The sequence below is a fragment of the Calidris pugnax genome, unplaced genomic scaffold (genome assembly GCF_001431845.1).
Source record: "Calidris pugnax isolate Ruff unplaced genomic scaffold, ASM143184v1 scaffold1, whole genome shotgun sequence".
Lineage (NCBI taxonomy): Eukaryota > Metazoa > Chordata > Aves > Charadriiformes > Scolopacidae > Calidris > Calidris pugnax.
In genome coordinates, this window is record NW_015090800.1 from 7,572,549 (window position 1) to 7,587,656 (window position 15,108).

Sequence of the window (15,108 nt, forward strand, 5' to 3'; positions counted from 1 at the left end):
TAGTGAATTGTTAACTTTTTGGATACTAGGTGCAAAAAAGTGCAAAGAATATTTAGTTAACTGTTACAGTACCACATTACAAAAAGTATTTTCTAGGCCACAAAGGCCACTGCTGATATAATTTATATTAAGATAAATGTATACACAAAATAGTTTTTCAATCTCCACATACATATATATATATATATATATATCTGTTTCTATATCAACCTTGCAAAATCAGGATGTAAATGATCTAGGCCACAGAATCTCATGATGATAACAATGATGGGAGGAAAGAAAACCTCACAGAGGAGAACTTCTTCTCCGATTAAAAAAATTACTCACCCAGAGCAAATGGAGGAATGAAATTCTGCAAGGCTGATCTGTATTTATGTGATGAAAATACAATCTTGAGGAGGGAGGATCAGCTTTCAGCATTACCAACCCTCTCTGGGTAAAACTGTTTCTGTCTAGAGGCCATGAATAGCAACCTGGAACGGACATTCAAAAACTTGGGCTAGAGCCTTTTTTTTTTTTTTTTTTTTGATTTGTAAAGAATGTCTGAAAGTTTTATTTATTTGTTTGCTTGCTTATTGTGTCTGTAGGCACAGAAGGGCTGGTCTAAAACTCAACCTGCCTCCAATTTTGCCTTAGAAACACTTCTAATGTCAAGACCAGCCTTTCTTGCTTTCCAGGAGCATTTAAGACACTTCAATGCATATTTGAGTGTCTTAGAGATTAGTTAGTGAAATAGAGAAATTGGATCTTCATAAACATATTCAGTGTCAGCCAGGCCAAATTAACCAAGCCAAAATGGTTCTTCAAAAGTCTATCCAAACAGTCTTTTCCCTTCATAACTAGATTAATTCTAAAAAAATCTTCCATCATCATAAAGCAGTCTTCCACTGACATTTTTATCATGTATGACACTTTCTTCTGTAAAAGTGCTCTTCTGGAAAATACTGGCTTCTCAGTTTTCTTTATACTTTACAAAGGTACAAAAAGAGCCATCACCTCAATTTTTTTCTATATGCAGTTCAGCTTTCAAAATCTCAGTCCCAATCATGCAGTCTTTGCCATGCTCTTTGCAGAAAGAAAAAAAAAAACAACCCCCCCCCCCAAAAAAAATACCCAATTGAGATAAACGGCAGTGCTAAAAAGAGCTAAATCCACAAAATAATGTCTAGTTTTCTTCCAGTTTTTAAAGCAGCTCTCTTCAGACAATACTTTTTTGCATTTGCTGTCACTGTGTATTATAATAAATGAGTTTACAAGTTTATAAATTTGTTAAATTTCAATTTTTTTCTCCATAAATTGACACAAAATGTATTTCAAATTCATATTTAGCATATAATTCTAGAGACATCCAGCCAGGCACCAGAAACTATTCCACATGAGCTATGCACTTAGTCAAAATAACTTCAAAGAAATGTAATATTGTCGCATTAAATCAAGAATCAGAAAAATATTGTGTGTAACTGCAGTTTTTGGTCAATTTTTTGAACAGATAAAATACATTAAATCAATTCCTTTGCCTCGGAGCATTCTCTCATCTACAGTTTGACCTGCGTAAAGACCAAGTAAGGACTGCATGATGCCAGCAGCAAATGGGCTGCTTCGAAGGGGCGGGATGCACCTCATCAGGAGACACCTACATCTTTGCGGAGCTGCATCAATTTCCACACAACTCATCACAGACACATTATTTTTCCACAATACCCGTACATGTGCCGTTCAGTGCCATGCAGAAACATCGGAGCCAGCTCTTCATCAGTCAGTGGGTAGCTGAAGCAAAGCAACCGCTGAGTACAGCCACCTGCCCGGGCGCACGTGCCTGGTGGTTTTGCTGGACAGGCTAACAAGTTCCTGTAGGGACAGCTGACACCTTGATTGCTGGAAGATTGTAACTGCATAGATCCAGTTGTGAGACCCGTTCCTTAAAGGCTGAACTAAAACCCAGTGAAGCCAGTAGGGTCCTTCTCATTGGCTTCAGTGGGCTTTTGATCAGCCCTTCTTCCCTGCCCAAGGAATGAATCAATTTTCCAAGCAGTCAAAATATGACAAGAGTTGGTTTTTTTTTCATGCAACATTCCATTTTAAGTGTTATCTTAAGAAGTCATACAGAATTTAGTGCAATTCAGAAGAAATTTACTACATGAGCTATATATGACTGTTTGCTCTCCCTCAAAAGAATCAGGCGTTACAAGCTGCAGTGGTTTTGAAATGCTTAAGGGATTTTTTTTTCTGATTTCTTTGTCTATGCAAGGATATAGGTCATATCAAAACATTGCTTGGATATGACACTGGATATATGCCAGTGAGACAACAGGTGAATGAATTTGTATGAGGAAGGGTTATATTTGGCTCAAGTCAACTTCATTCATACATTAAGAAATTATTATAAACTGTATTATAAGACTTAGAATAGGAAAAATGTATTTTAATAAAAAAATATGGATACAGTTCATCTGCGGAAGCCAAACCTTCTATTTATGTAGATGTGAGCTACAACGGAGCTTTGGACACTGAACATGATGAATCCACTCTTGTTCCCTAGGGCGTAAGAGGTGGTTTCGGTGATGAACAAGATCCCTGGCTATCAAAACTGGTTGCTCGGCCAGGTAACTGCAAGAAAAGGTTTAGTTTTACAAATGTTATCATATCTGGTTGTGCATCACACTCATTTGAGAGGACAAGAGAATCCTTCAAAACAGAACCCAATTCACATCTAGAACCTTTCTGGATCAAAGTCTTCAGTAGAACTAATAATGGAAAGAAAATTCCTAAAGTGATGTCCTAAAAATGCCTCTGACTTGTTTCACAGAAGTGGGTTTATTTCACCAGTCAGTGGTGGTATCTCTGTCTCCAAGTTTACATAATCCAGAGAGAGCCACAAACCTCTAAAAAGAGGTTTCTCTGCTGCATTGGCTCAGCTTCCTCGCCCTCACACTCTTCTTCAGGTGTTTTACTGAAGCCTTGCTGTTGGGCTTTTGCCGCCTGTCGCTGGGCATGTTGTGCAGCCATGTGCTACACAGTGGGGCAACCAAATGGCCCGTGAAGCCTCAGACAGCAACTAATTTTTCTGCAGAGATTGCTTTTGGGAAGGGCTAAGCAGTGTGTCCTCTGTGTCCCCAAACAGATCTGCTGCTTCTTGAGGCTTCAACATGAATCTTTCCGAAGCTGAGAGCATTTTGTATACAGAAAGACGGTAAGATGTGGCCACAGCAGGTTGAAAAGGGAGTCCAAGACCAGGACCTTGTAGGTATAATCACTAATGCATTTGAACAAGCTTCTAATAAGTGTCTGTTTGAGTAAATCTGAAGCTAGCTGCTGGTGTGTTGCCTCAGTTTAGCCTAATTAGCAGGCCAGTTCCAGATTAATATTTTAGCAACACAACTGTTCATGCTAAAGATTTTTGAATAGGAGATGATTGCTTTTGAAATACTTGCAAATGATCTCTTTTAAGTGGATGTAAAGCTTCTTATCATAATCTCTGGAAACTTTCAATATCTTAATTTATTCTTACAATGCCATCAGTGCATCACGGAAATTTTTGAAATGGTAATCAATAAAGCCATGCAATAAGATTTACATTGTGCTAAGGATCTTATAGCTTCTTCATAGATGCTGCACTGATTTTCATGATTCTCAGAAACAAATAAGTGTGAGAGAGAAAAAAACATTCAAAACACAGAGAAGAAATTTTTACTACTTCTTACCTCTACTAGCGGATGCCAGTGAGTTATTGGTTTACGTGGGTAAGCCAGCATTTCATTCCAGTGATCTCTTCCAAGCCCTTCAGCATCAATTCCTGTCCGACATACCCCGATGACCTCATTGTGCCCTACTCTGAGAATTGCAGAGAGGCAGAATTTCTTTTTTTAATAAAAATAGTTTTAATAACATCTAATGTAGAATTCTGTTTACTGGTTTAGTGGAGCACAGAATGCATGCCCAAAGTTTTCATATTATATATTACAGTTATTAGTTTTAGTGGTAATATAGTAATATTAAGTTCTGTAATGGTAGCATCAAAAACCTCCAGCCACTACAAGAGTGCTTCTAGGAGCTATAAAAATAGCAATGAAGACTTAACTGTTGTCATTAAAAGGTTACAACCCAAAAGACACAAGGACAGAAAAAGACCTTAATATACCAAATGATCTAGAAGGAAAGCATGCTTAAATTTTGTGGAAGAGGAAGGTGAAGGAAAATGGTGGGGAATACATCTCCTGCTGTGGATCCTTCAGACATCATTTCATACCGTAATTCCTAGTTTTAACTGTTCTGGTCATTGGAACTTCAGTCAAAAATGTGAAAGGCAAGAGGCATAGCCAGAACAGGCTATACCTTTAATACTTCATACTCCTTGCAGTGCCACAGATTTGTTGAGGGACTCCAGGAAGTCATTTTCTGTCCCTTGCCTGTATGTACCTTAGAATAATGTTTCCTAACTCCCTCTTAGCAAATGCTTTGAATGGAGCAGCTGAAAAGGACTGAAAGTGTACAAGTTGCTGTGCTCTTCTCCCTCTACCAGCACAGCAGCACCCCTTTACATCTGACTGAGAGAGTCTTCCTGACAGAAGTTGGAAGGTGATCAGAAATCTGATGGCAAGGAAAAGCAATCTGAATGTTCGTGTTATTAACTTGGACTTTCACTGTTTATTTGCTCTGCAACCTCAAGAGCTCATTACTAACAGCACTTGAATGAAGCAGACTTGGCTTGGTCATGATTCTGTCAGTCACTGTCTAGTTTAAATGCAGTCCTTGAGCCACTCTAAGCAGGAGTCTCTTCCTGTCAGTTCTTCGTGAGGACATAGATAATTCAGGCTCAGATGTGTTATCAGTGAGGGTGGAACCCAAAGGTTAGAAAGCTTCTTTATTGACTCAACCAAGGAATTAATTATGACTTAATTCAAGGAAGTAATTAGCATCTAATTCTTTTTTAGTCATCCACATTTTCATTGATTTCAAATACCTGTCATTTAAATAGAAATTAGAGGTGTGAGGGCCTTCTTTAAACTGTGAGACATACCTGATTTACAAAAATTTACATAGTCCAGCCGCCAGATGGGGACAGAAATATATGCCAATGCTAGTGGCCCATGAGAAGACTGAGTCACGTTTCTTCCTAATCACAGTTATTTATGATGCAGATAAAATGAACTGAGCTCTAAAAGGTGTGGAAGCTTTAAACATCTCCTGGAAAAGACCCAAAGGCTTTATCTTTTGTGACACTGAACCTACTTGAAAGTTCAAGGAGGTAGAAAGCAGTTGCTTGCAATGATCAGATAACTTCTCACTGAAGATTAATGGTCAGAAAGCAAACGGTGCTTACCGGTCGTAATCCATCACTGCAATGGAGAGGCTGACCTGGTCCACGTTCTCTGGAGGGATATCAAAGATGATGGCCTCATTATAAACGGGATTGAGTGTGTTCTTCTTCGTGGTAGTTTTCCGCTTTTTCAGTCTTCGACCCTCACACATCAGTGACACTTTGACATATGGATCTGAGTAACAGAAAATCAGTTGTGTGCATTTGGACTCAAAGTCATGCAAATGCGTAGCATAAGAGCAATAGTTTTTTGTTGCAATGTCATATTGATAGGACAAAAAAATTACAAGGACTTTAGGGATGCTGGCAAATATGCTGCTTTCAAGATGCTGTCAATGCAAAGGAAAGGTACAGGCATTCTGAACAGACATACTGACTGCCAGACCAAAGATAGACAGTAGATCTGAACAGGGCTTATGCCCATTCTCTGGCCACTTCCATTTCACAACCATGTTAAACAAAAAACAAGGAGTTCCTATTTGTCCCTTTCCTGAACAGACTCTGCCTTTTTATTTAAAAAAGTAGATTCACCTGATGCGCCGGTTATATCCATTGCTTTGAGATTCCTACATTTGATGACTGTTAATGTCATTCTCCCAGCAGTAGGTAAATAGCAAAGGGAAAACATGATCTCACCCAAATCTATGCTTTCCTGAAAAAGAAAAGTAATGATTAGAAATCTGACCATACAGTCATCAGTTCAGTTCAGACCATGCAAAAATTTAGAATTTCTTTTTGAACATGAGAGACTTCTTTTGCAGCCTCAGGTGCTTTTGAAGAGGTCACAAACAATTTTAAGAAATTATTTCTACTAAGTACAGAAAAAGTACCAACAGGGTAGTATTTTAGTGACAGGATCTAGAGTTACTAAAATGAGAAATTAAAAAAAAAAAGCAGAGCCAAAACTTTTGGGATTCCTGATATGTTTGTGTGGAAATCACTCAGATTAAAAGGTGCTGAATGTAGAATATCAAGTTCTGTTCCTGAAAAGACTTGGACCCCATCATCCCCAAGAGAAAGCAAGCTGGTGGAATATTTTGATCACACATATTTACATGCCTTTTAGCTGCTGGAATTTATGTAGGAGACTGATTTCTGCACACATGTATGAGTATGAAAAATTTCTTTGTGCTTTGAAAAGACGACTTTGCTTGTGAAAGTTGCTAGCTTTATTGCTTTTATTGGGCTTTGAGGGATTGTTCTGTTCCAGAAGAAAAGAAAATAAGGTAGCAGCACCTACAACTTTCCTGGCTCAACAGTAACTTTTTGGAGCAAAATATACTCATAAAGATGGATAAGGGTCATATGGATCTTAGTATTCCTCACAAAGAGTTTCTGTGTCAAGAAAATGTACTGTGAATTCATGCAATATGATGTTGCTATACAGTTCAGATGCGACTACACTTGAGAAATGTAATCTAAGAATAGAGGTTCCAGCAGTTCTTATTTTTTCTTTTCTCACAGTTACGTAATTATCCTGATATTTGCAAAGGTTCAGTTGTTGAAATGTTAGCTATGTTCTACATCATTTCTGTTCTTCGATGATTTTAAATACACACCAAAAAAAGCCCAAAGAAAACTGCATATTAAGAAAAATTCAGGATTTTTAAATATAAGTTTGTAAGGGGCATGTAAGGAAGTAACTTCTGTAAGGCAGCCACTCTCAAGCATGCTTATATGATCTCAAATGACTTTTTTTTTACTACTACTGAAAAGCTTATTTTTAATATCTTATCTTCAATGTTTTCTCTGTCAAACCTAGAGCTACCCTGAGAGTATAAATTTGTTTGAGAACTGCTTGATTTATGGTACAGCTGTTTGAGCATCAGAAGGGAAGCATGATATATTTTTAAATGATACATACTAAAGTAATGATTACTGTGTAGATGGCAAATACATTGCTTATAGTTATGAGACAGACTGGGGCTTCTTGTTCATATTTTTCAGCTGCTTGTATGAACAGTTTTATTGACTTCCTCAGGGTTAATAGTCTGTCTAAATTGAAATAGGTACTTCAGATCTTTCTTGGGTAAAGATGGACTTAATCACATGCTTCAGGGGTTTTTTTTAGTTTGTTTTTTTTTTCCTCTGCATTGCAGACTTTAAAATTGAAGAATGCAGTTTTAGAATAGCTTTAAATTATCTGTTGCACTGTTAGTTATTGACTTTTGTGAAAGTGGATAAATTTACACATTCAGTGATTTTGCTGGGATCTGTTCTGAGAATTAATAGCTTGATAAGCATGTAAATATGTACTGTGGGCAAATTTCATCCTTTTTAGAATTTCAGATTTCTCAGAATTTTAAAATTATTTAGCTCATTCAGTCCACATAGGATAAACACAGCGATTTGACATCTCCTTAGTCCGACCCCTTACTTTGCCACACAGCATGCAGACTATTGTACCACGAACTACATTAACAAAATCATTTTTCTATTTCAGAATATATAAATAAAACTTGAACAAATGAAGTGTAATTCTTTTCACTCATTTGTTACAGTGGCGAATGCTCTCGGTTATATTTTACAGCTTTTATCATACCTGAAATCTGTTTTAAACACAGCTTCTGTTCCTAAGCATTACTTTCTGAATTCAGAGTCTGACTTTTGTTCCTCTTATCCATATGTCAAAGAGATCTCACTCTTTGGTTTGAAAAGGAAATATAATTTCCCCTACATCAGTACTTTAAAGTTTAAGGTCTATTTTGAGAGAGGTGATGAAGATGGGTTGGATAATTAAGCACAAGGGGCAGCTGATAAAAAGACTAATTCTTTCTTCTTCAGAGAGATGACTTGTGTAGGTGAATAGAGAAAAAATCATTTTTGCAAGACGAGAGTGTGAACTTGAGTATTCTATTATTTCTTTTTGAAGAGAAATTGAATAGACACTTAAAGGTTTGGGTGAGCTCAAATGATAAACAAGAATACAGATAGGACTATTACCGTGACTTAAATACTTTAAAAGAAACATGTCTCAAAATATTTGAAAGCTCCATATGGTGATTACTCTACTGTATGTTTTTGAAGAGCAGAGAAAAGCATCGGTGCTTAAGAAAATGGCAACCATTTGAGGTTTATGCTCAGTTCTTTTTCTTTCCTTTCTGAAATCTGTGTACTGAAGTTATATCAGAAAAGATCTTGGAAAATGCCCTGCAATCAAACTCAATGTTTTTGACCATGCAATGAATAATCAAGATGCCTTAATGCAAAAAGAAATGCTTGGACAATAAATGAGGGGAATCTTTTTGCTCCACACAGCAGACTGTCCAAAGGGCAGATGTACTGAAGTTATCAGAGCTCTGTAACAGGTGTACTGACTCCTCAGTTTGAAATGGTAAGGGATGGTTTTAGGATTTCAAAAAGACTCTCTACCGCTCCACTGTTCATGCAGGCATTTTCTGAAACCTATGACCTATACCTGGAAAAAATGGTGCTGCCCTGAAATGTCTGATTTTCTTGTTGTAGAACAACACTCATGTTGCTCTATGCACTATTTCAATAGATAAATTCTGCAATAGAGTAGCATAGATATTGTTTCAAATAAACACTGTTGTCTGTATCAAATGCATTTATGAGTCACTCATTGTAAGATCAAAGGGCTAGAAATAAAATTAGTATTTACCCTGCACTGTTCTGTAGACACCTTTTAACTCTCCTCCCAGTAGATAGAACTGGTTGTTACAGATTTCCACCATGGACTAGGAGATCTCATGATCCTTGGATTGAGTTAAAATACAAGTTGTTTTAGAATCATTTAAACAACTCTGATTATTTTATTTTTTTAATTTAATTTGGTAGTAGTTGTGGCAGCTGATGTTTGCTGATGGTTTTATAGACAGTGTCTTTTTGGTTAGCAAAGACTACAAACTCCTAGTGCTTTTACTCAGTTTCTACTATGAGTATCTGCTGATTTTGGTGATCTTTCTTCATACTTGAGTGACCTGACTCTATTTTGTTAGGACCTCTACACATCATAGGGCAACTGAGAATTAAGACATTAAAATACATAATTAAAATAAATGGAAATCAATCACACAGAGTGAATCCAAAGACTTAAGAATTTTTATACCTTCTTTTGAAACAGTAAGATTAGTTATGCAAATGTATATATATGGTTATGATAGCATCAGAGACTGGGTAGTGGGTAAAACATTTGGGATATCACCATTTCCCCTCCACCGTTTTTTTTTTGTTGTTGTTGTTAACTTAAGCACTAAATGTTCATGAATATGGAGCTGAAAACACACATTCAGACCTAGATAATGAACAAAGTAAGGCTTAGCATTTAAACTTCTCATGGTAATCTTTGTTTACCACATTGATTATCACGAGTAACATATCAAATGACCTGGATCCTTAAGTATTATTGATTTTCACTGAGATTTAAAAATAGGCTTTAAATTACTTCCCAGTGCTCTAGAAAATTCATATTTTTCTCACTTTATAATACACTAGATAGTTAAGACCACACAAGTCATCTGACAAGAACCCTTCAGTAGAAGCAAATCTGAGGAAGCCAAGGCACAAACTGCCCTCAACAGTCACGTCTGCATTACAGTCCACCTCAAAAAAAACACAACTCAGAAGACACAAGCCTGCACCCAGTGGTTGCCTTTCATGCTTCAGATTGTCTTACATGTATCATATAAATGCACATTACTTAAGCAACTCCCATGAAATTTTATCTCTTTCCAAGGCCTATTTTGAGTTTTTCTATGTCTTTTTAAATTAAACTTAGATTTCAATTAACAGCTAGCTTTAGAGATGTTCATAATGATTCCCCCCTGCCAACTTCCAATGTTGGGTACAGAAAAACCAGCATCGAGCACAGCTGCACTAATGCAAAAGGAAACATTTGTTGGTACTGCATATCTCTTCTTAATTTATTTCCCTTTTGTGCACACAAGCCATCATACAGAACTGAGGAACTGGAACACTGGTAAGTGCTATCCCAGCTTCTGTTATTTTTATGGCTCCCAGTTTACCTTGCTATCCAATCCATTTTCTGGTACAGCAACGCTAGAACAAAATAAAACAAACACTGGTCTCAAATGCGTATGTCAGCTATTCAGACGAACTCGCAGTTTTTTAGCTCAGAATACAGATCCCTCAAATAGTGCAATTCTCATCCTACACAAGCAACCACACCTGAATGGATGTGTTAATAATTTTTTTCCATTAGGTCACCAAGGATATGTCCTCATTCCCTGCTTTATGGGCTCTTAGAAAATCAGCCCAGGGGTTGGCAGTCAGATGCAAAAAAGGTCCCTATTCTATTTTTTTATCAGACCCAATGGACACCAGTGCTCTCATTTTCACATGTATGCCTGCAGAAGTAGCAGCATTTCTACAGAGGCTGTTCTCCCTACTCAAAACATGGATAAAAGGAGAGGGATGCAAGAAGTTTGAAGCCCTGGTAGGGGAGCATCAGCCTGAGTGAGTTTTTAGAATACCTGTTGCTGGAGAAAGCTTTTCTGTCTCTTATTGCAATAAATTTTTCCAGTTGTTTCCATTAAATTCAATAGAAGAGACAACTTTTAGCTAGGTACCTCCACAAATTCAGGGAGGAAGTTAGGTAGACATCCTCTGTCTTCAGGGTAGCTTCTTCTCGCATATCACCACCCATAATTCTGAACTGAACAGTACAATTTATTAACTGACTGTACTGACAGTGTAAGAATTTCCACAGTCTCCCTCCTATACTCCAAGATCTTAACTGGTTTCCTATGCTAGCAGGAATGAAAAGCTTATAGGGAGCTGATATGTGAAATAAGGTGTCATTTTGGTGTCATTTTTTGATCACAAATGAACTCCAGGCCATTCTTTTGACTGATGTTTGTTTCATCTTCTTTTCCCCTACTTTTTCAAGTTTTGCAGTTCAAACGAAGTCTTAAAAGAGCGACTTGCTATGGATTCTTACAATGAGCTATATAAATGTTACTGGAACAAAAAAATATATACACTTCCTTTGTTACTAGTGTGTATCTAATTTGCATGGTTAAAGTAACAAGTATTTGTGTGATTAATACTCCATTAGAAGGGAAATTAGCTCAAAAACTTCGGTTTTGTTACTTTCATTATCATTCAGATTATCATAATCCAGAATAAGTAATCACTTTCATTTTTAAACTCAATTTTAATATCCAGACCTACTTTCCTATTAATTGTAATTTAAATTTTGTTTTAAAGATTGTTTGTGAGAGTAGCATAGCAAAAATACTAAGGATGGTATGAATTTATATTGTACTTGATTCCTAAACAAATAATTTGCAAATTTTTTTCCCTTCATTTTCCTGCTATATTTTGAATAAGCATCTGCACTAATGAATAATAATTTTCTAGATATCAAAGAAGTTATTCTGGCATCTACATTCTTAGTTTTTTAGCTGCTTCCTTTAGTCGAACTGACAATTGCTTTTCTGTGTAGTGTGGAAATGTAAAGGAAAATGCATTGGCAGAATTAGACTTGAATACTGCAGGAAGTTAATTCTCCCAAAGGACAGATTTCTCTCTCTCTCTTTTTCTTCTTCTGTTTTGAAACATATTACATACATTGCTGCTTCCAATAAAAACTACTAACATCAAGCTTTAAGAATCAGGGATAAAATAAAACATAACTATAAATGTTGGGGGTTGGATGGAAAAAAAAGCGGGAAGTCTGCCCCCTCAGTCAGTTAGCTAAGAATATATTAAGACATCTCTGGTTTTGAGGTTCAGATCAAGAGTTAAAAGAATGATAGGAAAGAGCAGTACAGAAAACTATCAGTCTATTTTCTCATCTACACATGTAGACTTTGGTGGTATTTATGCTATCACAGACGCTGTCTAAAGTTACTGGAAGCTCAAACTGGAGAGCTAATTCTACCACCTCTCAAGGGGATTTTACTTTGGAAACCTTGTCCCCACAGCTAATATTTATTTTCCTCGCCTGTTACTCTTTGCATATCAAATCGAACACTTTTCCTCCCTCCCAGCACCACTTATTGATTGAGCTGGTGTCCTGGGAAACAAATCAATGAGGTTTGTGTTTGTTCTTGCCCCTGCAGAAGACAGTATGGAAGCAGTAGGGCCCCTTGCTCCATAATGACTGCATCTTCTGCTTGGGGAGGCCTTGTGCTTGTTTTCGCCTGACATCCTGATTGCTCTGGGTAAGCACAGCTGCTGATTGCAGTCCTGATGGCCTGGAGAGGACTCCCTGAGACAGCATACCGGGTCCAGCAGGCTAGATGCTCATCATAGCACCTTGGGAAGCTTCTTGGGTCCTTCTTTTGTCACTCCCTCTGAACATAACTCTCAGTCTTATGCAGCAGGGGGTTGTTTCATCTTGCCAGGCAGCAAGGAAGCCCATTCCTGCTTCAGAACAGCTGAGAACAGAGGTACTCCTGTGAATTAAATGTGGCATCTACTGGCACATGAGCGAACCAGAATGTCTGTGGCTTCCCATATAAAGATGCTCTTCCAAAGCAGCAATGCAAAGAGACTATTTGCAGTGAAAAACTCAGAAAGCACTTAGGGCACAGCAGGTCAGTCAAGCTGTGTACCTTAGCATAGCTACCCTGGTTCCACCTGGACACAAAGATATTAATTTCCCTTGAGTAAATACCATATTCTTTGTTCATCTAATATTTCTTACTTTTAAGGTAGACTGAAGCTAGCAGTTTGCCTCTAGCAAAGCAGAATATTCAAATCATTTGCTGTTTCAAGTGAAAAGAAGCGTTCAATAATAATAGAAATCTTCCCTGCTTTCAGTAGCTGGACAGAAACCCACCCTTTCTCCATTGTCTTTTCTAGTTATTACCCAGACCTAAAGCAGTCCCAAACCTAAATGGAAAATCTCAACACGTTTCCTATAAAGACTGACCCAGGGTATTCTCTCATCTGCTCAGGAGCAGGTGACTACCTGAATCTTCTATATTACTGACGCTGAGTAGAAATGACAAGTCCCAGCTGCTCTTGGCTTTAAAGGGGCTGTTCCCATTATAGAGACAATAAATGTTTCTATACTGACAAGCTTTTACTCTTTCACATCTGTCTAACACTGTGTTAAAGCTTTTATGTACATTTCCAGAAACACTAATAGCCTAAGTCCATTCTGAGGAGGACGGCTCACTGCAGAGCACAGTCCACTACATTAATAGTGATAAAACATTTCCTGATAGTGCTGCTCTTTGAACACTAAGAAATGGGACAATGCTTATAGTGTGGCCTCAACGTTTGACAACCATAAGATATACCTTTGTCAGCTGTATACCACTATTGCCTTACTCAGAGTAAGGTCTAGTGTGCTGTCTTTTGTCCACTTACGAAATAGTGAACTATGGAGATAACTAAGCACAGATAATGCCTGCAACTACTCTGGGTGAACTGTGGAGGTGGCCTTTATTCTTGTTTGATCAGGAAGTCAGAAGAATGTCTTTCCATAACAGAGGCTGACTGCTAGCAGGATTACCCATGTGACGTCCCACTCTAGCAAGTGTTTGAGATAAATGAACTGAGACAAATGTTACTGTCCCGCTTATTAAAAAAAAAAGATATTTAAGCACTTCTGTCTTTTCCAGCAATGCTATTCACTTATATTCCGAGTGCTCTAGAAACAGCAATCACACATTATGGGCATCACATGAAGTCTGTGTCCTTACAAAACCTTCTTTTACATCCCACTGTACAAATCCAAAAACTCCAGCGCTGAAATGCCTGGTGCCGGAAAAATAAATAATAATCAAGTTCCATCTGTCTACGTGAGATAATTCAAGAGGCTACAAATATGTGACAGCTCCATGACTAACATCCCCAAGAGACTACCACTGTGCTGAAAATGGCTTTCATCTAAATTCTGAGCCCTATTTTTTTTTTCCAATTACATAGCCTCCTATAATTGGTTATACTAACAGAGTTCACAGAGTACCTTTGGAAAAAAAATGTTTCTTACAATCACTTGCCAACGTTTTTAGGCAATGATGTTAGAGGCAGGCATTTCCAAAGCAACCAATCATTTAAAAAAGTATGATAGGAAGCTAATAAACTTTTACATCCAGAAAGTGTCAGATCACAAGAGGTGGGCTTTTTTGCCTAAACAATTTTACAATACTGAATATTTGCACTTAAGTGCTTGTTAGCAATTCCAATAAATGAGTTTTCTTTTTTGAAAATATATGGTATATTTTGATAGTAACAAAACCTCAGAAATATATGCAGAACTCACAAATGCCTTTCCAGAACAGAAGCTAGATATGTTGACTAAACAATCCATTTGATGTTATTTGTTTGCCTCCGATATTATGGATTAATTTCCTAAAGCGTATTAAGAATTACAGTATTCCAATAGACTGAACAACCTTCACAGGTGGTCCAAAGCTGCCTCTTGAGGTTTTCTTTTTTTTTAATTAATCAAACCAACAGAAATAAATGATGGATTATTTATTGAGAATTCAATCGCCCATGAATAAGCAAAATTTGGGGATATTAATATCATCAGATATCTAGGATACGTCTTTTCCACAACCAATTTTACACCAAATTTACTTCAATAATTTAACATTAAGAAATGAAAATGCTTTAGCACTTACAACAGGTACATGCTACATATTATACAATAGCTGTAGGTTTTCTACATAACAGATAAACAATGATATGAATGAAAAAATAAAGAAACAAAATACAAACTACAAAAGATGTATAAATATCAACAGTTGAAAACCATAAGAATAAAAATGAGCATGTGAGGGGCCAATCCTGCACTTCTATAAAATTGTTTCAAAGTACTATTGCAAGCAAAAAAAAAAAAAAAAAAT

General features: G+C 37.1%; 1 protein-coding gene across 2 annotated transcripts in view; it reads right to left on the reverse strand.

Moving 5' to 3' along the window:
- Nucleotides 1–1,135: 1,135 nt before the first annotated feature.
- SYT10 (synaptotagmin 10) overlaps nt 1,136–15,108 on the reverse strand; it is a 36,212-nt gene continuing 22,239 nt past the window's right edge. For both annotated transcript variants that reach the window (XM_014937218.1, XM_014937219.1), the window contains exons 4-7: nt 5,849–5,969; nt 5,321–5,492; nt 3,702–3,831; nt 1,136–2,607 (exon numbers count right to left, since the gene is read on the reverse strand). In XM_014937218.1, the coding sequence (XP_014792704.1) occupies nt 2,536–2,607; nt 3,702–3,831; nt 5,321–5,492; nt 5,849–5,969 (495 nt within the window). In that variant the 3' untranslated portion in view covers nt 1,136–2,535. The remainder of the gene's footprint in view (nt 2,608–3,701; nt 3,832–5,320; nt 5,493–5,848; nt 5,970–15,108) is intronic.